General features: G+C 44.2%; 1 protein-coding gene across 1 annotated transcript; it reads left to right on the top strand.

Annotated features, from left to right (window-relative positions):
* The first annotated feature begins 8,635 nt into the window (after positions 1 to 8,635).
* On the top strand, positions 8,636 to 23,346 carry PGAP4 (post-GPI attachment to proteins GalNAc transferase 4). Its single transcript, XM_074166722.1, has 2 exons — positions 8,636 to 8,782; positions 18,527 to 23,346. Exon 2 carries the CDS (start codon positions 18,654 to 18,656, stop codon positions 19,839 to 19,841), a length of 1,188 nt encoding a protein of 395 aa, XP_074022823.1. The 5' UTR covers positions 8,636 to 8,782; positions 18,527 to 18,653; the 3' UTR covers positions 19,842 to 23,346.
* Positions 23,347 to 24,663: the final 1,317 nt, after the last annotated feature.

Genomic DNA, 24,663 nt, shown 5'->3' with positions numbered 1-24,663 from the left:
CTTGCTTATTTTTTCTCAGGTGTTGATCCCATGCAGACTAGCTTTACATCATCACAGCAAAACTGTAACTGAAATGGGGACAGTCACAATGTTTTATTTAATTTCGTGTCTGTGTCTTTTATCTCGCTGCACCTTGCCATTTCCTCCACAGGGAAAGAAAAACCCATTTCCTGCAAGGTGCCCTCCCACTCTGTACGTTCTCTTCCACATCTGTGTTAATAGCTATCTTTAGATAAGCATTCAAACTGATCTTTGAGCTGCTCTTTTATATACTGCCTGCTGCACAGTGTTTCGGCCTGCCCTGCAACAGGTTTTTACTTCCAGCCAGCTAGATTGCAGTGCTAAAAAAAAAAAGAGATGGCTGCGCTTTAAGATTCCTGTGTACCTTTCCACACAGCCTGCAAACTCAAGACATAAAGAATGTCCTCCTCATGCCTCTCACCACCCTGATTTTTTGTAACTCCTGACAGTCATTTCCTCTCAGCACGGAGACGCTTGCTCCCGCTCCCCTCCAGTAGAAGGAGTGTGCTGTTCCTCTTAGTGGTGTTTATAGATTAACTCTGATGTCCTTGTGAATTGTTATGCACAGAAAATACAGCAGATGTGGGAAAAAATACAAGCATAAAGATGAGCGCTAAGGCGAGAAAGAGAAGGAGTATTAATACTGGTATTAATACTTGAGATACTTTTGTAAAGAAACTGGGATGGCCGAGCAATCTAATGTCACTGAAGAGGAATGGCAGAGGATGTTCTGCAGCAATTTGCAATTGGAGTCTACTAGGAATATGACAGATAGATTTGTTTTTTCTTGAAACCAGCAGATTTAACCACAGTCCTTCACTTGCAATTGCTGTGAGAGAGTTAAGCACAAACTTCATTCAAAAGTACAGCTGCAGAAGAATTTGAATGACTGAAGCAGAGAGTTTCTTGGAAAGGTTGTGCACTTGTTTTAGCATGAGGAGAGGGGAAGACCGATATGAAGAAACACACCAAAGACCCAGAGATGAACTGAGTAAATAAGGGAACAGCCTACAGAGGAGACAATTTTGACCTCGTAGTGTTAGTGTGCTAAGGCTGTGACTGCAAAAAGGCACCAGTTACTCCGTATTCTAAATCAAATTCTAATACCAAAGTTTGTTATGAAAGCCCAACACATTGGCTTGAAATGTGTCTTCTTCAGTAAGGCAGGATGTTGAGACACAGTGTTGGGAACCGTTCACGCATTACCCAGATGTTTCCGGACAGGCGGCATGTAATATGGAGTTAAATTTGGAAGTTAAGACCTAAAATGATCTTTCATCCAGCAGAACTGTGCTGCTTCCAAGAGGAAAGGCCATATGGGAGATGGCGTAACTAAAACCTGTTAGTGAAACTCGCTCTGAGAGCATGGTTAACAGATGGCTCTGTTGGAGACAAATCCACTCTTTTGCCAGAAAGGTTATGTGCCCTGGAGCCTGCTGAGGAAACACCAGAACACAGATTTATCCCAAAGATGGGAATGGAAGAACTTTGGCCAGTCAGATCCTGATGTTGCCAGTGGCAGATGGAGAAGGGGGTTGCAAATTTCATACACGTGGAAAGAGGTTGGACAAACGGACCTGAGGACTTGGGCCTCGCAAGAGGCACTTTCATATTACCAAAGTGTGATAAACAATATAAAAATTAATGTTTAAATTTGACCTTTGAACCACAAAGCTTCAGTCCTTGCTCAAAATTTGGTTCTTTAAGGTTTGTTTTAGTATCCCATCCTCTTGGCATGACTTCATCTTTACCTCATTGTGGCTAAGGATGTACTGTAAAAACAGCATAATTTTTTTTTCTTTCACAAATGTTGTGAAGTAGCTAATGTTGTTGCTGTGGCCATGAAATAGAATGAAAAGGCGGTGCTGCAGAGTGCAGTGCTAGGTACACATTTATTAGGGACACCAGTGATACTCTACTTAATAACATAGTGGTACTGTACCTAATAATATCCACCCACTGTAGTGTGTACATCAGATCACACAAAATACCACTCTACAGTATCCTGGATCAATCTAACAATTGCTGTTTATATTATTTAAGATGGTATAATTTTCTTGGCAGACAAGCTGACCAAGGAAAATGAACACACATAAAACTGTAGCCAATGCAATGGGACGAAGAAGATTCTGTTCTTCCATTCTTGTAAAAAGAAATGGTACTACTTTTTTTTTTTTAACTAAAATCAATTAATTATTTCTCACCTAAGTTCATCCTACAGCATACCAGGACACACATCTGGGAAGATGTAATACACCTGTATTTTGCCCAGGTGTAGGAATGAAATTCCATTGTCATCTGAACATAACTGACTTGGACAGAAATAAACGTTTAAGTGGCTTTTATATTCTGCACAGAAATTCTCACTTACTTCTGTTTTGTCATGTTTGTTCCCTAATTGTCTTCCTCTTGCAGAGAAACACTCGATGCTGTAAGCTAAATGAAGAATACAGATGTGAATGCAAAAGAAGATTAAGTGGTTTTATTTTATGGAAATAATGAGGTCTGTAAAACATGCTATACATACTTCCCCTTCCTGTTTGGTAACTCACAAGGATGCCTCCCCATACATTTTCCAAATACGAGCTTTGCATATGATCTAACCATGCAGTTAAAACAGCAGCATTTGCCCAGCTCAGTAAGTATAAATACAATGTTCTGCAATAAGCCAGAGACTGTTTGCCTGCACCACTCACACTGGAAGTGCCTGAAGAACCAGGCAGCCCTGGAGATACAAAAGGGTAAATCCTGGAAGCAGCTCAATTAAAATCAAGACCGTAGAGGAGAGAAGTGCTCCCTCCCTCTTGCCTGCTCTCTTGACACCCAGCCCATCCTGGCAGGCCACCTAAAGGAAGAGGAATGGAAGTCTGCTGTCAGTCAGTAGCCCAGGCTGAGAAATCCCAACAGGGACTGCTAGCGATTGCCCTGCTGCCTTGCTGCCCGGCTGCAATAAGGATCATGAGAAATGAAAAGCCCAGCAAATGGAGCAGGAGCTTGAGCGCTTTCTTTCTATTTTTTGTTGCTGGGCAGCACACCCCCTTAATTTGCTGGTTTTGCGTGGAGGGTTCCCGTGGGCATGTGGTTCTGGAAACGGTGCTATGAAGAGTGGTGTGAAAATGAGCCAACGTCCACTATGCACACTAGTAAATTTTAAAGAGCTGCTGTTCAGAAATTGCTTTGTATCTTGGTAAACTCTACACTGCTGCACTTTGAGATTGGAAGAGGAAAATGAGATTTATTTGAAAATACTCATTACTCATCAGCAGTAAAAAGTACAGAATTTGCAAAATAAACTCTAGGGAAATCACTTGCATCTTTACCCCCACCAATGTGGCTCTAGTAATTATAGCAGGTTATCCTTCTAGATCATGGACTAGTCACGGACTTTTATGTCCTTCTTCAAGTAAGGCCGGTGCCCGTAGTTGGCCTCCCAGGACTTTGTAAGCTTAAACATTCACAAAAATTATTCTGAATGAATTAAAAATATGAACTGAAAGTGAACTGTTTAGTCTGTGTTACATTCTGTACGGACACTATTATGTAGATAGAAAAAAAGATTTAAATTTATTTTGCCCTTTTCACTTCCAAGGACGACTCAGCTAAACTGAATTAAAACTTCTTAAATTTCAAATAATACTGTTGGTTTGGATTTGAAGCAGTTTTAAAATAGTCATAATTTGATACAATTTTCCTTGAGGCTCTTTGTGTAGTTAAAACCTTGCATGAGTGCTACTCAAACTTTCCAGCCAGACAGGTGATTTCTCTCGTGCCAGTAGCAGACCTTTAGTTCAGGAGTGCACACCTAAAATTTGCAGTGAAAGAGGGTGGAGAAATTACTAATGTTCTGTGCTTCTCACACAGGCAGAGGATTTGTCACTGAAATGTGCCCAGCAACCATACAAAATAACTTTACTCCATTCTGCAAGGGGTAATTAAAGGCTTTCCAGCAGTCCCTGGGGAATAATTCCTGCCTGACCCTATCTTGGGAAATCTTGTGTTTTGCCTCTTTACCCCATTCTCTTTTTCAGCATCTGCAAAAAGTACACTGCTGCAGACTATTCTGTGTTGCAACACAGAGCAAGTAACTGGGATCCAACGTAAAGGAAACTGTAGAAAGCTTGGAGAGCCACTTGACCCTATTTCTCAATTAAAACCTTTGTCCTTCTCCCTGAAACACTTTGTTTGCGGAGTGCAGGTCAGCATGGTGGAGCAGGACAGGTAGGAAGGTGGCTCACCAGAGCATATGCAACTAAACCCATTAAGATACATCCGTTTCCCTGGGTGCAATGACACTTGCGGTCCTTCTGAGATTCTGCCATCATTTCATACATCTACAGGTCAGCTCACACTGGTGGTTTTGATGATTTGATCGCAGGAGCAGATAGAAAAGCTTTGCATGTGTGTGTCTGTGTGCAATACGCTGGAAAGAACTGGACTGCAGTTAGCAGTCAGCATGTTCCTGTCATCTTCAGACATGTGCAGCTTAGGCAGAAAAGATTATAGGAACCGTATTTAATAATGTATCTACAAAATGAATAAGTTATAGGCATAAGGCTGAAAAGTGATAGGAAGCTGTAGGGGGGAAAGGCCTGGGAAAGACACGAAGAGCGCTCAGTCCTGAATAGATAACCACGTGCACAGGCCAGGATGAAAAGGAGGGCTAAACATTTCAGCCTTTTCGGAGAATATTAATTAGATAGCTACGCCAGCATGAATTCATCCCCTTTGGAGAGTATTTCGTCTCACTACTGTTGTCTGAAGTCAAACACAATAGCCCTGACATATGAGCTCGCCGTGTCTCCAGGAAACAACAAAGGACTTCGCACATTTTCTGTTCCCTGGTGATCAATACCGAGTCTAAGAGAAAGCCACTGTGTATGATTTGGTTACCATCAATATTGTATTCCCATTCAAAACAGCCATCAGAAATGTCTGCTCATTAAAAAGCAGAATGTAAGCAGGAAATATTTACTCTGTGGATTTTTTTCCTATAAATACCTATCAAGGGAAGAAAAATATTTAAAAGGTTAGCTTTTGAAGTGAACAGTAGACACCTACAAGAAGAAGATACCTATTGTGCAGCTGGCGGTGGAGGAATAACCAGATAATTACTATCATTGGGTAGCTGGATGTGAAGGAGTAATTCCGTCACTGCACTGGAGAACTTCCCACAGTGCTTGTAGAAGAGGCACAGCCTTTATAACTGACCAGGTTATACACATACAGGCACAACATGTTGTGCCAAACATACTACTTGTTACTCCTGCTAGAACTTTTGATTTTTTTCCTAAGGATACCAGGCTAACAAAATCTTTTTTTTTTTCCCCTTTCTTTTTTCTCTATTTTGTATTTTCCTTCTTTTTTTTCCCCCTGACTTTTCACAGCTTCCTCTCTGTCCCTAATAAATTTGTCAGATTTCATTGCAGCTGGCTGAAGAAGGTAAGTCTGGAATAGGTTTGCTGCTGCGTACTCCGTGCAGCCTTGTGACCCACACCTCCGTCCCACCGAAGGAAAGCCCTCAGCGTCCTCTGCACGGGAACCTGTAGGTCTGACTGGCTGGCTGGGTAACCGGCACCATTGGCTCCACATCAGCTGGAGGACGCATGCCCTCATGCCCTTGCCCCCTCATAAAACCATGAAGCAGCAGGACTGCGGTGTGGGAGGAAAGCTTGGGAAATCAGGAGAGGCAAGGAACGTGAGAGGGGAGCTAGGGATATTTTGGGAGATGCACAGGGCAGAAATGAGACTGATGGAGGCAGAAACTTCTGATGGAGTTTCTGACTCCATCAGAAACTGTGCTTCTCAGTCCAGCAGTCACACAAGACTGTGAATGTCTCCTCTGCTGCTTTGCACGTTGTGCAAGCATCTGAGCATCACCCGGCTAGCTCGTCTCCTGCTTCTAAGACACTTACGAGAAGCAGGAGCTGCACCTGATCTCGGGCAAAGCACAAGAAAATATTATCTCCATCCCCTTGAACAAATGCTTGGTGCCATGAGAGCTGTTTTTGTGGATGGTGGAGGGGAAGGCTGCTTCGGCAACAGAAAACACTCAGATCCAAACAGCTGGACTGAACCTCCCTGACTTGGGTACAATTCTCACCACGTTTCTTTTTCTGATGATAATTTTAAAGCATTGCCCTGTTATTCTACAGGCTGATTAATTTCAGAAGTAAGTATTTCTTGTTAGCATTTCAGGTTGCAGTTGGGTTACTTACATGAGCGGTCGTGTCCCCAGATGCTCATCTCTGCTCTCCAGACCCCTCCCTGCTGTGCTGACATAGACATTTGGTGTGGGGAACTGGAGGGATGAAGTGATCCGGATAAGAAATAATCCACCATAAGAAAAGGTTTATTTTTCAGCCAGATCAGTCTCCCTTACACTAGCAACGCAGCAGCAGAAGAGAGCACCACGCTAAGAATGAGCAGTCGCAGATGACAGGCTGCTGTTTGAACTGTGCCATTGCCCCCAAATCACTGGTGACTTCTCTCCCTCAGTCTTTAGGGTCTAACAGAAGCTATAATAAAGAAGTAAATGTTTAAGGGTGAAAGTCAAGCGTTCCCTGAAAAGCAGGCAAGTGAGCAAAATGGAAACAGAGAAGACCATACAGAAAGGCTCCTCACAAAATTACAATTACCTAAATACTTATTCCCGAAGAAAAGGCCTTCTGGCCCATTCCGTTTAATTTACTACTACCAAATTGTTCTGCTGGCTGAAGCCCCATCTGAAATGTAATGCTGCATGCAATGTGATGTGTTTCTGCAGCTGTCACTCAATAGTCACTCTCCCACACACACACTGACACAAAAGCGGGGAAAAAAAATATATATTTTGTTTCTCACAAATTCTGCAACTCTAATACTGGGAAAAACATGCTAATGGACCTTCCAGGAACATGTAACTTCTTTCCTACCTCCAACACCCTCATAGACCTTTTATTCCTCTGTTCTGTTCTAGGATGTATTGTGTTCCCAGTGCATCAATATTTGCAGGCATGAAAACATTTAAGTGGAAGGTAGAGTATGAATCACTGTCATTAACTGGTAGAAAAGGGGGTAGAAGCAGTTAGTGAAGAACGATTTGGGAAAGCAAACCGCCTGAGAAACTGCTTTCTTCTACTGTCTTTCCTTATATTTTCAGAGAATAACATGCATCTAGGTGAACCTGCAGAGCCTCCAGCGTGCCTCAGTTTTGTCCTAGGAGAGCAAGTCACTACAGGAACCCCAATGTGATGCTTAACTGTATCATGAGCATCGCTGTTCCTCCAGCTTTTCCCCCCTTCATCCACATTGTCTGTGCTGAGGGATAGCTCTTGCCAGTTGTAAGTAAGGATCACAGGCATGTGTAACTGAGTCCCTTTGCTCATTATGCTTATTAGAGGGAATAATATAAATTGATACGTTAAGACTAGAAATTCAAAACCAGGCATCATCCTAGAAGCTTTGGATCACAGGACCGGGCTATAGCAAAATTTTAGTTGTGCTTAGCAGGGCATAGTGTTTTACTGACACAGCCTAGGTGATTTTTTCTTAATTTTCTTGTATTAGTTGTTTTTTTTTTTCCCTCCCAGATTTTTTCTAGAAGCAAGAGAGCTCAGAGCCTGAAAATATGTTAGCCTAAATATATGCATTCTCTTTTTCTGAGGCTGCAGTAACAAAACTAAGGAGTTCTTACAATTCTTTACAATGGAAGACAGAGAACTTTCTTTGAGGAATATTTCAGATCACTGTAGCTAGAAACAATTTATGTAAATATTACGGTGACAGGGCTGGAAGGTATGTGTGTAGCAGAACAGGGAAATGGAACACAGAGAAAAGGGGGAGGGGAAGTGAACAGGTCAGAAGCACCCTTGGGTGAGTTTGGTATGATTTCTGGATCCTGTGAACAGCTCGATACAAATGTTGGGGTAGCTGATGAGCCTCCCCAGCTCAATGAATACATCTGTTAATGAATTAATTACAGATCAATACAGCCAAAGCTCAGCATTTCTACATGTCAGGGTTGACACTCAGATAAAACAGTCTGATGGTAACTCTGAAGCACTGACTTTCCGCTTGAGCGTCGGGGGAGTGATCTTTCTCTCCCCAAGGTAAGGCAGCACGGTTTGGACAGCAGGCAAAGGGCTAGAGCCCGGAAAAGAAGCCAGCTCCCGGCGAGGGAGGGACGGGAGCCCTGCAGAAGGAGCAAGACGGGGCAGTGCCGCAAAGGCGTGGCCGCAGGAGCCGGTAAATGCACCGGACCCATGCCTGGAGTGCAGTCCAAATCCTGGCTTTGGGGGAGGGAAGAGTTTTGGGGAGGTTTGTGGAGCCCTAGGGGACGGCGGGTCTCCTCAGGGCTGCCCGGGCTGTCGTTCCGCTGCTCTCCGTGGGGACCACGGAGCAGGAATAAGGGACTCCGGCTGCGGTGCGGTCTCCGCCCCGGGAGCGCTGCTGGGGCTCCGGCAACTCGCCTTTCGCTTCGTAACCTGCTTTCACGCAGCTCCCCCGCCCCCGTCTCTGGTTTTCGCTTCCTCGCTCTCGCCAGCTCCCCTTCCCCTCCTTCCGAGCATCTCTCCGCCGGCGTAGTCACATGTTTGGGCTTTGGTGCCTTTAATCCCACCCTTCACCGCCCGAGAGGGAGGAGAAAAATTTGCGGGAGAGAAGTGAGCAACAAGCAGAGCGGCACGATAAAGCAGACAGCGGAGATGCATGGACACCCCCCTTCTCCCCCCCCCTCCCGGCGCCGCGGGGCGCGGAGGCTGCGGGACCCCTCCCGATGCCGCGGGTAAGGGTAAATCTCTCGGCGTGGTTCGGGATGTCCCGGGGGGGGGGGGGGAAAGGGGGGGAAGGAGGGCTGGTTCTCTCTTCTCCTCCCCTCCGGCGTGGCTTTGGGGACCGCCCGAGCGGAGGGTGGCGGGGGGCGTTTCTGTCCTGCCGGCTCCGCCGAGCCCCTGGGGGAGTTGGGCGAGGGGAGGCACGGAGTTATGGGCCGAGGGAGGGGGGAAGCGGAAAGACTCTGGGGAACGAGGAAACGTTTTGTGCTTGCTCTGAGGATGTGACTGTACATGGTGACAAGCAGAAGGGAGGGTGGCCAGAGCCTGGCTGGGCCTCGAGAAACAGTCCTTCCGTTAGGGAAGGTGAATGAAACTCTTTTAAGGAAACAAGAAAAAAAAAAAAAACAAAACCCAGCCAGCTTCCGCCCTGTGCTTGGTGCCACCCAGGGGAGTCCTCGGCCGAGGCAAAGGCAAAGCGTGGCCAGAATTTCCCTGGTCAGAAGTCCGGGCAAGGGGTTTGAGGACTGGGGACACCGACATACCATCTGCTGTTTTGCAAAGAGGGCAGAGAGCGGAGGGGGGGGATCAGCTTTTTTTATCTGACGCCCTCTCCTCTGTGACCATTATCACTAAGGTAACTGCTATTAATCCTAGTGATTTAAGGGTCACCTTGTGCTACCTGGCAGCTCTCCCAAAGGGACACAGGAGCACCTAAGAAACCTAAAGGCTGAAGTCGCGGACATTTAAAATGACGGGGAGGAAACCTGCAGCTGTGCTGCTGGTGCAGCAAAACAGGAAACTATACCAATGTGCACTACAGGTTCAGAGGCTGGCTGGCTCTCATCCAGTTGCTGAGAAAATAATTTTATATAAAACCAATGGGCTGCCATAAAGGCGTACCAGGCCCAGGTTCAGAAAGCATTTGCAAGCACAAAAACCAGGAGAAATACCCTCCTGCAAATGTGACATCTGCTGCTTTCTTGTCTGTCCAACAAGGGTGATACTAATTATATAACAGACTATTTTTCAGCTACTGTTTTTATCCCGTTTTATTCCCTTGGGGCTCAAACGGGTCACCAGTATCCCCCAGAACCAGGGCATCCCATTTACCATGCCTTTCCATGCAGGATAAACAGTCTGTTTCATACGTGGTGGGGGTGGAGGGAAGGAAGCCTGTCTATTTCTCAGACACAAGTGGTGAAGACAGAGAAAAGGTCAGCAGCGCTGTTTAACATTAGTAGACAGCGTCTCTTCAAAGGGGAATGCTGCTTATCGATATGACTAAACATTTTTTTCTTTCAGAGGTTAGAATGAGAATACTCTGGTTGTCACCTGGCACAGCTTTCTGTTTTTATTGTTGCATAGAGCTATCCCAACTGGAAACATACAGCCTTATCAAAGGCCTTTGCTCACAAAAATAATATCCTACTTCCTTACTACCGTGTTTTATTCTTTACAGTCATAAGTGAACAACAGTGAAGGTGCAACGTCTTCTGTGTTTAGCAGCCATCACCACCATCCATTTCCTTTGCTTTCCCTCACAGAATCACAGAATGATACGGGGTCAGAAGGGACCTCTGGAGATCATCTAGTCCAAGGCCCCTGCCAAAGCAGGTCCTCCTAGAGCAGGTTGCACAGGAACATGTCCAGGTGGGTTTTGAATGTCTCCAGAGATGGAGAATCCAGCACCTCTCTGGGCAGCCTGTTCCAGTGCTCTGCCACCCTCAAAGTAAAGAAGTTCCTCCTCATGTTTAGATGGAACTTCTTATGTTCCAGTTTGTGCCTGTTACCTCTTGTCCTGTGACTGGGCACCACTGAAACAGACTGGCCCCATCCTCCTGACACCCACCCTTTAAGTATTTATAGGCATTGATCAGATTCCCCCTCAGTCTTCTCTTCTCCAGACTAAAAAGACCCAAGTCCCTCAGCTTTTCCTCGTAAGAGAGATGTTCTAGGCCCCTCATCATCTCAGCCCCCATTCATATACCTACACCCCCAGCCCTACTGTTGAAGGTAAATTATTGTCATCATTGTGGGACTAACTAATAAAAGGTTTTATTAATGACTAAATGATGATCAAATTATAATAAATCAATGATTGAATGTTAATTAAATTCTAATCAAATTATGATTAAGCAGTAACTGAATGATAATTAAACAGTGATTTAACAATAATTAGTCAATAATTAAGTGGAAATGAAATAGTACTTGAACAATGATCTAATTGATGATTTCAACAATGATTTAAATGATGATGGTGGCCAAACACTGTGCTGCTTACTACACTGCTAATACTTAAGCTACAGCTGGATATATAAATGTTGCTAGCATACAACATACTTTTAGGCCAAGCGTAAAATGTTACTTACCTCCTTACAGACACCAGATGCCGGGTGAGGGGTAACCCCCTGCTCAAGGGGAGATCCCCGCTGTGCAGCCCGCTGCAGCACCAGAGCTCAGTGGGCTGGGGGTGGGGGCTACAGATACCTGTAGCATAAAGTGATAGACTCATAGTCAAACCCTGCTTTGGTGTGGGTGCAGGTGTGCAGCTGTAGCAGCTGTAGTTTTGTCTAGTCTGGGCTCAGGCAGGTACTTTTAGCTCCTGATAAGACGTGGCCTGGACCCCTCAGTTCCTGGAAAGATACGGCCCAGCACAGTCATCATGGTTTGCACGGCACAGCTGATCTGTGGGTCATGCCTGAACCCAAGTGTTGCTCACTCAGTCAGAGTGTGTGCACCCATCACACCTACCCAAATCACAGCCGCTTGGGGAACTCATTTACCAGTACGTTGCTCTCTCGCAGACTGTGAAATGGCTGGTTTCCTAGCAAGCCCCGAGGGCACAATTACATATAGAAATGGAACAGAAGAGCTAGGTAGAAGGAGCTATTCGGCAATAGCTGCACTGGAATATCTTATTCCTGCTGCTCTGGAATAGCTCCTCTGGCCAGACTTCTGCAAGACCAAGAATTCTTCGTCCTCATCTGTCAGATTGCTTTAATTTGCAAAGAGTTACTATTACTTCAGCATATCAGATTTAGTAGCTCTTTTTTTTCAATAGTTACTCCAGATAATTTACGTGTGTGGATTACCAGTATAGTTAAACTATAAAATGCTAGTTGTTTGTGACAACAAAACCAGGCTGATTTGTAACCTAGCTGGGAAAAACAGATTCCCTCCTATCTCTTACATTCTTAAGCTGAAGATCCACTAAGGTAGAAATTGCATCTCACTATATTTTTGTACAGTATCTTGTATGCAGGGGCCCTGGTCTTATTTTAGCAAAAGTCTATGACACGAGTAGGTAAAATACCAATTATCTATAGCACCTCTGATGAGTCAATGCATATTTAGCTCTGAGATTCCAAGAGCTGACAGCAAAAGGTAATAAATAGCTGGTGCTATTACTAGCAGCAGCTTTGTCTAATATAATTATTCTTTTTTCAACTAATAGGGATATAAATTTTATACTAAAGCACAAGTGAGCTTAACCCAAAAGCCACATTTAAGGTTTTGGAGGGCTCCAGGCAGATCTCTGTGAAAATAGGCAGCAGTTTTTACACAGATCATTATCAAATTCTCTAACAACATACCCTTTTTTTTTTACCTCTACCTCAAAAGAAAATGTACACTCAGACAGATACAGACTGCATAATTAATTTTAGCACATAAAGCCATGTAAACCTTTGGTGTCAGTCTTCTAAAAGACAGCTCCTCACAAAACTCCTTGCTTTAAGTCTCCGTCTTAAGCTATTATCTTGCAGAACTCTCTTCTCCAGGCTGCTTTCCCCTCCCACCCCATCTGCGTACTGACCTCCCTGCTTGATAGGGACAGGGAAGAACACTGCTTTCCTGGGACATTGCATGGCAGGGAGGCAGCCAGGTGAACGTCAGCAGGTGTTGAGAATGGGCACTCTTCAGATATATGTGGCAGAGCAAAATTAATATACGTGAGAAGCAAGACAGAAGTTGGGGAACTAACATCAATATACATTCAGTTCATAGGCTGTTTCACTGGTGGCATAGTTTTACCTCCTTAGTTCAAGGGAAATGGAGACAGTATCTTCCAGCTGCCACATCCATGCACCTTGCCTGTTAGTTCAGTAGCTTTCAAACGGTGGTTCCTGGATTTCTAGGGATTTTTGAACAACCTGTAAAAGGTGACTACAGTTAAATGAGAAAAGCAAGCCAGCCTATCACTAAATTTACATTCAACATGCAATTCTGCAGTTTTTGGGGTTTCCTAACTGCACGGTGTTACTCCCTCTGTATCTGTCCATTTTCACTTTTCTAATAGTGTTTAAATTCCGTCTTGTTGGACGGAAAAAGTTTTTATATCCATTGACAGGCTCTGAGGAATGGCAGATCAAAACAGACATCTGTGCCATTGACTTCTACTTCTTACACCATGTAAGTCCTGCAAAGGGGCAAGTCCAAACCCTCCCTACCTCCCCAGCTACTTCTCTTAGGCTTCAAGCTACCACTAACCTGTTAGACTCTGGCAGTTTTATGCCTTTAGTACATAGACCATAAAACCCAGAAAGTTCTAAGAGCACTAAGAGATCAAGCGCATCACCAGCATCTCTGGTCTTTGCCATAGCAGGAAGCATATTAGGTGAAAATTAAATTAAACAACCTGGCTTATTTGACATTCATTGTCTAGAAACAGCATAATGACAACTGCTTCAAGCAGTGCTTGAAGTAAAAGAGGTAAGAGATATATTTGGTACCTGCTAGTATACTAAAATCAAAGAACAACTGCTGAGCTCTTACCGTTAAGATTCTGCTGAATGTTTTTAGAAGTACAGCCTGTGCCAGGATGGTTTGTATTTTCTAGGGAGCCCAGCTCCCAGTTTGGCATCTAAGTATAACGGTCAGCTCTGTGAATGCTTGGCTTCTACCAGACACCGTTTTTTTCACGGTGAACGTGAACACATTGCAGAAATATTATCTGGCACCTGACCTACTAACAGCTGTCAGAAACAAGAGGAATTGCAGCTGAGAAAAGCTGGCCGTCTCATCCTGTAATAGGAATCAGCTCGTGGTAGGCACCTCAGGTGTCGGAAGCTGGAGGTATCTGTACACAACAGTCAGCTGTCAGCACGCATATGTGAAACAGAAGGGGATTTATATGGCTCTTTATGACTTTGTGACGCTCACATCAGTTTCCTCAGACTCAAGCAGGAGTGTTTGGTGGTGGACCAACAATATCACAGCCGAGACAAAGCTCTTGTCTCTGCCAGAGAGGATTAATTAATAGAGAAGCTTGGTCCCGAGGCTGCAGATTGTCTGCACAATGTTAGGTTGGGGCGTAGAAGTGTTTTTTGCACAAAAGTTTCAACTTGGGATGCCACTACAGGATCAACACACAAGTCAAAACTACAGTTTGTGTGAACACCGATACTGCTACCACTGTTGTAGGCACTGTAGCAGCTGGTCTTCCCATGACATTTTCCAAGAGCTTACCTTTCTTTCTCACAACACGACTCTATGGTTGCTGACCATGTGAGCATTCATCCAGTTGTTTTTATGTTAGGAAAGGAATGGCTTTTCCCATTGACACTGAAAAGAAGTGTAGTTAGGCAAAAACAAATCATTTAATATTGTAATCATAATGGAATAATTACAGCCTTGTCTCACAGAGCAGGCAGTAGAAGACAGATACCCTCTCTTAAATTAGCTATCCAGGAGCTTCCTAAAATTTTGCAGTTTTGAAACATGTAGGAAGCTTTGTTCCAGGCATGCCTGCCAACAAGAACACCTCTGCAGAGAGGAGTTTGGAGCAGAGAGAAAACCAGCTTTCTTGTTTAAAGCAGTAGCACAGCAGGCAGTATTTGGCACCCCAAAGAGGGCATTACTAATTTTTCTGCTCTTCCTCAATGCATGCCGAGGTAACTTTTTCCTGAACAGTATAATTCAGACAAGTAATTGGGGGATGAACGAAGATGGGAACATGGATTTGGAACCAGGTGGACCAGATGCTTTTGGAAGGAATCTTCATCATGAGAATCTAAGTAAAGAAACAAGACAAATATATAGCTTTATATCACCATAGCTTCTAAACATGTTTAAGCAATGGCTCAGTTCTACACAGAACACATATAAGAGTGCTCTCCACTACAAGTATTTGCATGGTTGCAAAGCAGTTACTATTCAGGACTCGTACAGGTTTTTTTAAAGCACTATAAAATCCAATTTTGATTCTGGATTTTATCCTCAAACTTTGTTCTTCTGTCAGAAATGCCACTTAAATACCCAAAGAAGAACAATTATTTTTTTTTCCCTTAAAAAGGGGAAAAAATGAAGGTGACAGTACCAATGGCTTCTGAAAGCAGAAGAGCTTCTGTAGTCAGAACCATCCTAATGACTAGAAAGCAGTCTGACCAGAAACTCTGGATTCAGATAAGATCAAACTTCACCTCTGTAGAAGCAATAGATTTCTAGATTTGGAACTCTTGGCTTCCCAGTGTTACAGCCAAAAAGTGTGGAGGAGGTCAATGTCCCCCTCTTTTCTATCTCCTTCAGCTTGTTTTTGGCACAAACTAGAGTATTTGACCCACCTTAATGAGTTCCTGACCATTTTTAGCCTTTGTGGTTCTTCCACCACCCAGTGAAAGCAGCCTTGTCCTCCGCAAATAAACAGATAAAGAGTGTGGCCATCAATTTGGAGTGCTAACACCCAGGCAGCAGAGAAGCAGAAGTGCCTGTTTGATGGTTGTTTCCCTTGAGGTGTTCTGAGTTGCAAAACCAGAATAAGAGTTCTAAGATCTTGAGTTGTGTTACTGAGGAGGTGAAGCCAGGGTAAGTCAGAACCGCTGACACTGTGACCTGCATGGCTGGTTTCCCGTCCTCCATGCTTTTTCAGAGCTACTTTTTCCAGTGCTTTTTCAGTGCTGCTTTGTTGTGTGGAGCGAGGAGATCGTTCCCGAGGTGGTGGTGCTTTCCTCACCACGAACTGTAGGTGGAGTCCCAGCACAAATTTCCCAGCAGGCAGGGCCGGTGGAGAACTGACCAGCAGGCTCAAAAGAGAGCCAGTCCACTCGCAGGGACCTGGGGAGTACTGCTCATGGTGCAGGTGATCTTCATCCTGGAACAACACGGGCTGCAGAAGAGCAAGGCCTCAGGCAGGCTTCCCTTTGATTCATCTCATGAGGATGCAGCCCCACAACTCACCGGCAAACTCTTCCTGTTGCTGCAGGGAAAAAATTACACTCATTTCTCCCTTTTCAGTAGAGGACGGTATGAGGGAGGAGGCCTCTTGCTCGAGAGGGAATTATTAATCTGTCCCTGTGTATCCCGAGAGCTACAGAGCTCACAGCAGGCTCATAGTTTTTGTAGCTTAGATCTCCAGCACAGCTGGGCAGATGGAAAGTAAGTTTCTTTATTCCCTGAGAACTAAACTACCTTCTAGCTTTTCTTCATCTCCTTCTCCCACTGTGGTCCTCACTTTCAAGTTTGGAGGCTGACTTGGTGACAGTGCCAGCAACGCTGCTCACGTTAAGAGGAAGCTCAGAAGTGTGCCAGTGTGAGGTGTAGAGTATGATTCTGCATTTGTGTCTTCCCTTAATGTTTGTGACTGGTTAGCAAGAAATGATAAAAAGGAAAGCCTTGGGTTTGGGACAAATAAGCACATTTAAATGCCAGGTGTTTGCATCTGATGGATTTCAGGTCTTCAGGTTTTCGATCATCATGGCTTCGATCTGGTGGCTGAAATGCAGCCATCACCTGTAAGGTCTTTACAAGGTCCGCTGATGCAATACAATACAGTGTCTGTGAAACAGGACTGTGTAATCACAAGAGAAAAACGTGGGCAGACACTGCAGATTCTCATGCATCAGTGTAAACTTGTTATCTCTATTTAATTACACTGAGTCTTGTGTTTCTGTGAATCATAAGATAGCAGAACACTGATGCCAAAGTCTATCCAAGGATGGTTTGAGATCTCACAGCATGAAGTGCTTGGTCTCTAACTAATATTTGGAATAACTCTTGTATATTTTCCATTAATCTTAGTAACAGGCCTTTCACAGAAGATTGTCAGATTCCATATAGCAATAGGTAGTGGTTCTCTTAGTGGTAAATACAGCAAATCTGTGACTACAGTAATGAAGACAGTTTTGAAGTAGTCTCAGAATTAGACCCTGCTCAGTGTCCTCTGAGTCATTTCTTCTACATGGTCCATTCTTCTGAGAGAGAAGAATCATCCATCCACACAATCATTCCATCCACACATCATTGCTTATGCTGCTTCGAACAACAGTGCAGAGAAGGAAAAAGGGTAACAAAGGGTAACAGAAAGCTGAGGGGAGACCTTATTAATGCCTATAAGTATCTCAAGGGTGGGTTGAAGGAGGAGGGAGCCAGACTCTTTTCAGTGGTTCCCAGTGAGAGGACGAGGGGCAACGGGCACAAGTCGGAACATAGGAGGTTCCACTCGAATGTGAGAAAGAATTTCTTCACGGTGAGGGTGACAGAGCCCTGGAACAGGCTGCCCAGGGAGGTTGTGGAATCCCCTTCTTTGGAGATTTTCAAGACCTGCCTGGATGCAGTCCTGAGTAGCATTCTCTAAGCAATCCTGCTTCAGCAGGGGAGTTGGACTAGATGATCTATATGGTCCCTTCCAACTCTAAAAAAAATTCAGTGAAATTCAGTGAAATTTTGTTCTGGGAGCGCCATTTGATGATCAGAACTTGGTGAAGACAGAAGGTTAAAAATGGGAGAAACTCTCCACTGAATGGGGCACAATCAGTCAGCTGGAGGGGCTCAAATAACTCAGTTCATAAGGAGAGGGAATGGAAATTATAAGGGAGAGTCGAACAGTAGATTAAAAAGGGAAATTTCTGGCACAAGAGAATTCATCTGAACAGCCTAATTGCCCTGATTTTGTGTAAGCTTCTAACAGCCAGGCTGTTAGGTGTTCATGGCAGCCCAGAGAAGCAGAACAGAAAAGCCAAATATGCAAAATCTAATTTTTGTGAAGGTGGACGTTTGCTGAAAGTGTGTGTGTGTATACCATATATATATCTTTATATAAATGTTACAGTTTTAAATTAAAGGCATATAATTCTAAATTACAAACATTTAAATAACAAATATGAGTTAATGGCTCAATTGCAACTTGGCAATTTTGCTGTGACTGTGTGTTTCACACTGCCTAGAGAGGAGGAGACATCAGAGAGAGACTCTCACGTTACACTTTGCGTACACATGGCTTTAGTGAAGTAAATTGATGTCTTTGGTATCACGCTTCACGCTCTGGGGAGCGAAGTGAAAAAGCATGGGTTTGGAAGTGTGTGAGCAACAGAAGGGAAGCATGTGTCATTCACAGAGGTAGAAGTTTGTCTCTCAAATATGTGCCAGGCTAAGATAGAAGAGATCTGGCTTTGATTCTTGGCTATGACCCAAGTCTTACTATGTCGCTGTGACCAGATAGTGGTATCTAAGTTCTCTGCCTTCAACAGAGACAGATTTCCACACATCCTGTGTCCACGTTGCCTGTTACGCCATTCAAGCACAGTAACAAACACTTTGTTAAGTCCTCTAGCCAAGCCATACCAGTGCTCCTACATGATGAAAAGGCCTTAGGGGCACTTTGCTGGACACTGACTTTATCCTCAACCTCTCACGACGATTCTGTGATGCCCTGACCTGAGGGACACCTCAGGGGCCTTTTATTTTGGCTTACTCTGTGACTAGTCCTCAGCTTTCCATTTTCTCAAATCACAGTCTTAATCACCTTTTTTCTTCCTCTGTAGGCTTGGACAAATTGTGCAGGTTTGGCAGTCGCTGCTCCAGGAATACCTTGCACTCCAGGGAGGATGCGTCACAAGTGAAGGAACGAAGGCATGAACAGAGCAAGGGTGCCCTCCTTCTGCAGGAGCCATGTTACACCAAGCCTGCCAGCTCTATGGGAGATGGTGCCGTTGGTCCAGTCCTTTTGTTCATCTCCTCACACTGACTGTGGTGACATTTGGTGTGCTCGCGCCTTTGCTTTGCCACCGGCTCCTCCACTCTTACTTCTATTTGCGGCGCTGGCACCTGACCCCCATGAGCCAGGAATTTCTGGTGCAGAACCAGCAGGAGGGCCAGGCTGCCCTCCATTACTTTGAGAAGCTGCAGATACCAAATGCCTCTGAGGCCTCTGGCAGTGATGCCTTCCAGCCCTTGCTGCTGGTCACCATTATCACTGTGCAGAGGCGCAGTGATTTCCACTATGTCTTGCAAGTGGCCTCCCGCTTCCACCGCCTCCTCCAGAAATGTGGTGCACGTTGCCAGAGCCACCGCATCCTGCTCTGTAATGTGGAGTCAGACCCCAGCAGCCATCAGGATGTCAAGCTGCTGAGCAGCTTCTTTCCTATGGTCAGTCGTGATAAAACTGGGGAGAACCCTGACCCCAGAGTGAACCAGTTTGAGAAGGAGAAGCAGGACTACGTCTTCTGCCTTGAGCAGTCGCTGCTGGCGTACAACCCAGAATATATTCTCATAGTGGAAGATGATGCTGTGCCAGAGGAGGAGATATTTGCTGTCTTGCAGCACCTCTTGTTGGCCCGGTTATCCAAACCATACCTCAGAGATGCACTCTACTTCAAGCTTTACCATCCCGAGAGGCTTCAGCGCTACTTCAACCCCGAACCCATGAGAATCCTTGAGTGGCTAGGTCTAGGCATGTTTCTGGGGCCTGTGCTGAACTGTGTGTACTCCTGGGCAACTGGGCGCCCCAGCCTCAGTTGGCCCATTGTCCTGTTCTTTGCTTTGTACAGTATGGCTTTGTCAGAGCTGGTGGGACGGCATTACGTGCTGGAGCTGCGCCGGCTGGCCCCCACGCTATATAACATCGTGCCAGTCACCGAGTGCTGCACGCCTGCCATGCTTTTCTCCGCTCCTTCTGCCCGCCGTGCCTTAGGTTACCTGAAGGGGCTGCACTGCCGCCAGGGCTTTGCGAAGGATATTGCCCTCTACTCGCTGCTGCGCACCAAGGGGGAGAACGCTTACGTGGTGGAACCCAACCTGGTCCGGCACGTGGGAATGTATTCCAGCCTTCGGCTCAACGACAACCCGAAACTGCTGTGATCTGTTCATGCCTTTCCAGACACAAAGCCCAGAGAACTTGCCTCTGGGCAGAGAGACAGTGTGTGAACTCAGATGTGGTGCTGCTCACACTGGGTATCCTGTGCCTCCAGCTGGACAAAGAGTTAAAAAAGTTTCTTAAAAAATAAACTTAAAAACATGCAGATCCTATTTAATATATACTTGGAACTAATCACCGTGCACCAGTTTTTGGAGGGTGAGGGTGGTGAATGGAGGATTCTAGCTAAGGGTTGTGAATTTTCTACTCTTAATCATTCTTAGGGAAAAAGCTCTCACGCCAATATAAACAGCTACACTGCCTACTCTGCTTTACATTGCTTACAGAAATCCTCACCTTAGGGCAACAGAAGTGTTGGACAAAGTCAATGTTCAAATTCAAGCTAGTGAGGGGGGAAAAGCCCCTATTTTCCCATCCTTACGAATATCTGATCTCTGACCTCTGTTTCAAGGCTGTGGTTTTGAGCAGATCTTTTAAAAGCAACAATGGTTTATGTGAACTTCCCCACAAATTTTGCCTAGATTCCTCAAATTTTATGAAGCCTCTATTTGTTCCTGTCTCCCTCTACAGATCCTAACCACATCTCCACCCTTCCCACTCCTTTTTCTTGGAACAGAGGATCTTAAAAACAAAGCCTCTGCTGCTTCGTTAAAGGTCACCACTGAAGGTAGGAAAAAGAAAACAGGACAACAGCAACTGATGTGACACAGCCAGGTCACAAACGCATGTTTCTGTTGCTACATTATAGACATTATAAACAACAAAGGATGACTATATGTTGATTAGCACAATCACTAGCTGTAGTGGATCCAGGTCATTAGAAGAGGCCTTATCAGTTGCTGACCGGACTTAGACATTCAACATGAATTTACCTTGAGTTCCTATCAGTACAGAGGCAAAGGAAAGATTAGATCAGGTGCTGCTAGCGTGCAGGATCCTCGTTTCATTTTGGAGCTGTGGTTCATTCACTGCTCCTGGCAGCAAGCAAAATACCCACAGGAACCAAAGCTGGCTGTTCATAAAACCAAGCAACAACAGTACAAATCACCAAGGGGCCAGTCTGATAATGACCCGTTAAGGTAATGTGCTGTGGTGGTTAGGCATTTGGGATAGGTACTTTGTACCACAGCTGTGGGCACAGTTAAATATAAACCCATAGAGATGACAGAGATCTCATACAGAATCAAAACTGGCACCAAAATGTTACTGTTTAATGAAAAACCCACCTTGACTTTAGTGGGCTTTGAATCAAATTCACTTACATGTGGAGTTTGGTTGAACTCTTTTTGAAACCATATTCCTAGCTTTGGAACGAATCAAGTACAGTATTTTTGTTGAGTTTTCATCAGTGGGGGTGTGTTGGTTTTTATTTTGTTTTGGTTTTGGTGACGGAAGAACTATACTTTGAATTTTCTCTTCCCTAGTGTCTCCCAGGTGATTTATGCCTTAAACTCTTAATAAGTCTGGTTTTAGATGTGAAAGACATAAAGCTCCTGAGAGAGGAAACCAAAGAAAATTCCAAACTTGGGGTTGTCAGCACATGATGGGTATCAATTACACAACACAAATGCAGAGTGCAAGTTAGCCAATTACAAATGGCTGCACAACACAGAGCAGCGCTTTGCTCTCTTAGTAATCAGCTGGGGCACTTTTATAACACCTTTGGAAATCAGATGTGAGTAAAAACTGCTTGTGGATTCCATATCACTCCAAAGGTAAAGCACCTCTCCTGTTAGAGGACATGGGAAAAATTGCACAGGCAGAACCACAATTTATTCCCAGCTGCTGAAAACCCCAAAGATACTGGTCACACGGTGGCAGGGGGGCAAACCTATTCTCAGGCTTTACTATGATGTGGTTAAGATGACAGGATTTGTGTGTCATTGTATATTTATTCCACTAAGTGCCTGCGCGCGTGAGGAAATACAACTTGTTTGTTTATGCATCCTCAGCTGCATCTTCAGCTGCTTGTGAATGTTTCTGTGTGGTGTGCTTTCTCTTTACTCTTTTTCTATCTTTGTACTATACAAATCCAGGACAATGGAGGGTCCATTCATACTTGTTCTTGCAAATGACATCTCACAGCAAGGTACAATAAATGGGACACGGAAAAGAAAAAGGAGCAAGGAAAAGAGAGAAAGAAACCTTAGAAAAGAAACTAACTGACTATATGCAGTTAATAAATGTTTTGCTGTGGGAAATGATTTATCTGTTTGTCTCAAAAGTTATTTTTCTTGTTTGCCCAGTAGTACTTTGTCATCCCAGAAGTCCAGGGGAAGTCAGTAATTTCAGTGAGCTTCATAGCTGAAAATTAAGAGCATGAATTTGAGGCATCCCTTCTAAACTAGAAGACAATTTTCAGGGCATAAGAAATGAGAGAAGTTGACTGGGAGACCAAACAACGTGCAGAGGGCATGCAACTTGAACCTGCCAATGCAACAGCTTCAGATAAACCTGTTGAGAACAAACTCCTTTCTGCAAGAAGCAGATTAATAAATTCTTCAGGTCCTTCTGGAATAATTTCCTTAAGTGCCTGATTCACCTTTATAACACAGGTGCTTCTTTTACTGAGCCTGCTGGAGGCTGTTTCCGAGTTACTCAGGTACTTGCCCAGTGTCCACCATTCCAATGTGGCATCTCGGGTGAGTGTTCCTTCTTCTATTGCCTCTGAACTTTCATAAGTAGATTGATTTATTTTTTCTCTGTTTTCTGTGCCGCACATTTTATTAGAAAGCACAAGTACACCAGAAGTGTACTTTGCCCTTGGAACAGAAAATGGGAGGCTACTGTGAGTTGTTAAGTCCTGTTGGATTTTGTTCCACAGTTCGGGATAAAAACAGAGTCTCAAACACACAAGCCTTTTCCCTCTCTTTTCTATCAGGGGAGCAGAGCTGAGTTGCCGTATCTCAGGCTACGTAAGTTGAAGGCCTAACATTAACTCCTTGAAATGTGGCCTTAAGAGTTTGATTTTATTCACATTAAAACAAACTTTGTGACTATTTTTGAAACAAACAAAATGGATTTTCTTGGGTGTTGGTTCATTCTCAATGGTTTGGAGACTATTTTTTCAACGTGGAAACTATTGCTTGCACAAGAGGATTCTTTCTTGACAGGCCAGACAGCAGGACTCAGGGCATTATTGTCCGAGACAGTCCAGGGGAAGCTATCAAATTAAACAAAACCTACCTTTGTTTCCAGGGCATGTCCAACATAAGCATGATTCTGGCAGAACACAAAGCATAAATTGATAGGTCTCTATTAGATTAGAAGCCCAAGAGGATTTTCTAACTACAGCAGGTATCAACATCTTAGTGAGAAGGCATTGCATTTGAAGAGAGAACGAAAAAGCTGTCCTCTCAGTTGTGAGAAGCCATGAGTCACCAGACTGGGTATTTCAACAGTGATTTCGCTGGATGCAGGGTGAATAACTTTTTTTTTCTAAAGACATTTACAAGCAAACTTTCTATCAAATAAACAACCTTTCTGTTGAAACTCTATTGTCTCTTATTTCTGTATGCCATTGTTTTTTTCATGACTGGCAGATCCATCTTTCCATACTATATTTGACTAAGAAAGAGACTTCTGTATTCGTGCATCTGCATGCATGTAATAATTTGGATCCTACAACAATTCAGGTTGAAAAAGACCTCTGAAGGTCCCTGGTCCTAAATTCCCCACTCAAAGCATGTCTTATCAGACCAGGTTGCTCAGGCCCTTCTCCAATCAAGTACTGAGGCATTTTAATGGAGACCTGAGAAATTAAGCTCTGAGTGCCAGAATTTAACCTTAATATATTTCTGTATAGAAAGGCTATATATTTCACAAAATAAAAAAGGTAATTTTCTGTGGGAGGCAGCTGTAGTTACAAAGGCACTGGCAGTTTCTCTCCTGAAGTTAGAGTTTCTTTTTGTGTATTTCCACACCAGATTCATAGATGTTGTATCCAAATTCAGCAGATGGCAAGGTCCAACATATGGTTCTGAATAATCTTTAGTACAACATACATCTGCCAAAAATGCATGTAGAATTAGGTACTTTATGCTCCGTGCTTCTTCACTTCATGTATATCTGTTGCTAGAGTAACTTAATTTCCACAAACTATCTGTCCTGACCGCTCACGCTTTGAGAGAATCCACCCCATCATCCAGTTTATTTGCCCACCTATAGGTCCATTTCCAAGACTTTGTTCTGCATGTCAAGATATGAATGACACATTCCCAGCTGTGTTACCACTGGTGATTCTTAAATGTTGATGAAGAAAAATGGTGTTATGTGTTCTTGCCCTGTCAGTAAGGCTCTGGCCAGCGACGTATTCTTCAGTGCCTGCTTTCTCTTTGAATTTCTGCTGTGGTGTCCAGTGTTCTCCAGCAGTGCAGAAACCACATCTGCAGCAAACAGGTCTTTTCAGCAAACTGTCCCACTTCAGACATCTGCTGTAGTGTGTGTTTTGTAAATTGTATGCCAACGTTAACATGCAGCACCTAAGTATGCTTTTTTGGGGGGACTATGTGCTGCTTAGATAAGCAGGTAATAAACAGTTAAGTGTCACCCATTATAGCAGCCAGTTTGCTTTCTGGCTTTTTTAAAAACAAAAAGTCAACAGAAAGGCAAAGAGACCAGTATCATTACTGTATTTATCTTCACGTCCTGTTACAGCTATTTTACACAGCCCAGAAAGGCTGTCACTGGCAACCTGATTTAAAGTTGTATCCTTGTTTGCCATCCCCGCTATTGAAATGGCTACCAAGATTTGTGTTTTCGTAACCGTAATGTTATGTTCTTGCCTGTTTTTCAGTCCAAGTCTTG

This window comes from Numenius arquata, chromosome Z (assembly GCF_964106895.1).
Source record: "Numenius arquata chromosome Z, bNumArq3.hap1.1, whole genome shotgun sequence".
Classification (NCBI taxonomy): Eukaryota; Metazoa; Chordata; class Aves; order Charadriiformes; family Scolopacidae; genus Numenius; species Numenius arquata.
Note: the sequence above shows the minus strand (reverse complement) of the source record. Positions and strands in the feature narration are given on the sequence as shown.

Coding starts and splice junctions, on each gene's coding strand:
- PGAP4 (XM_074166722.1), top strand. CDS start 18,654: ATGTTACACCAAGCCTGCCAGCTCTATGGGAGATGGTGCCGTTGGTCC.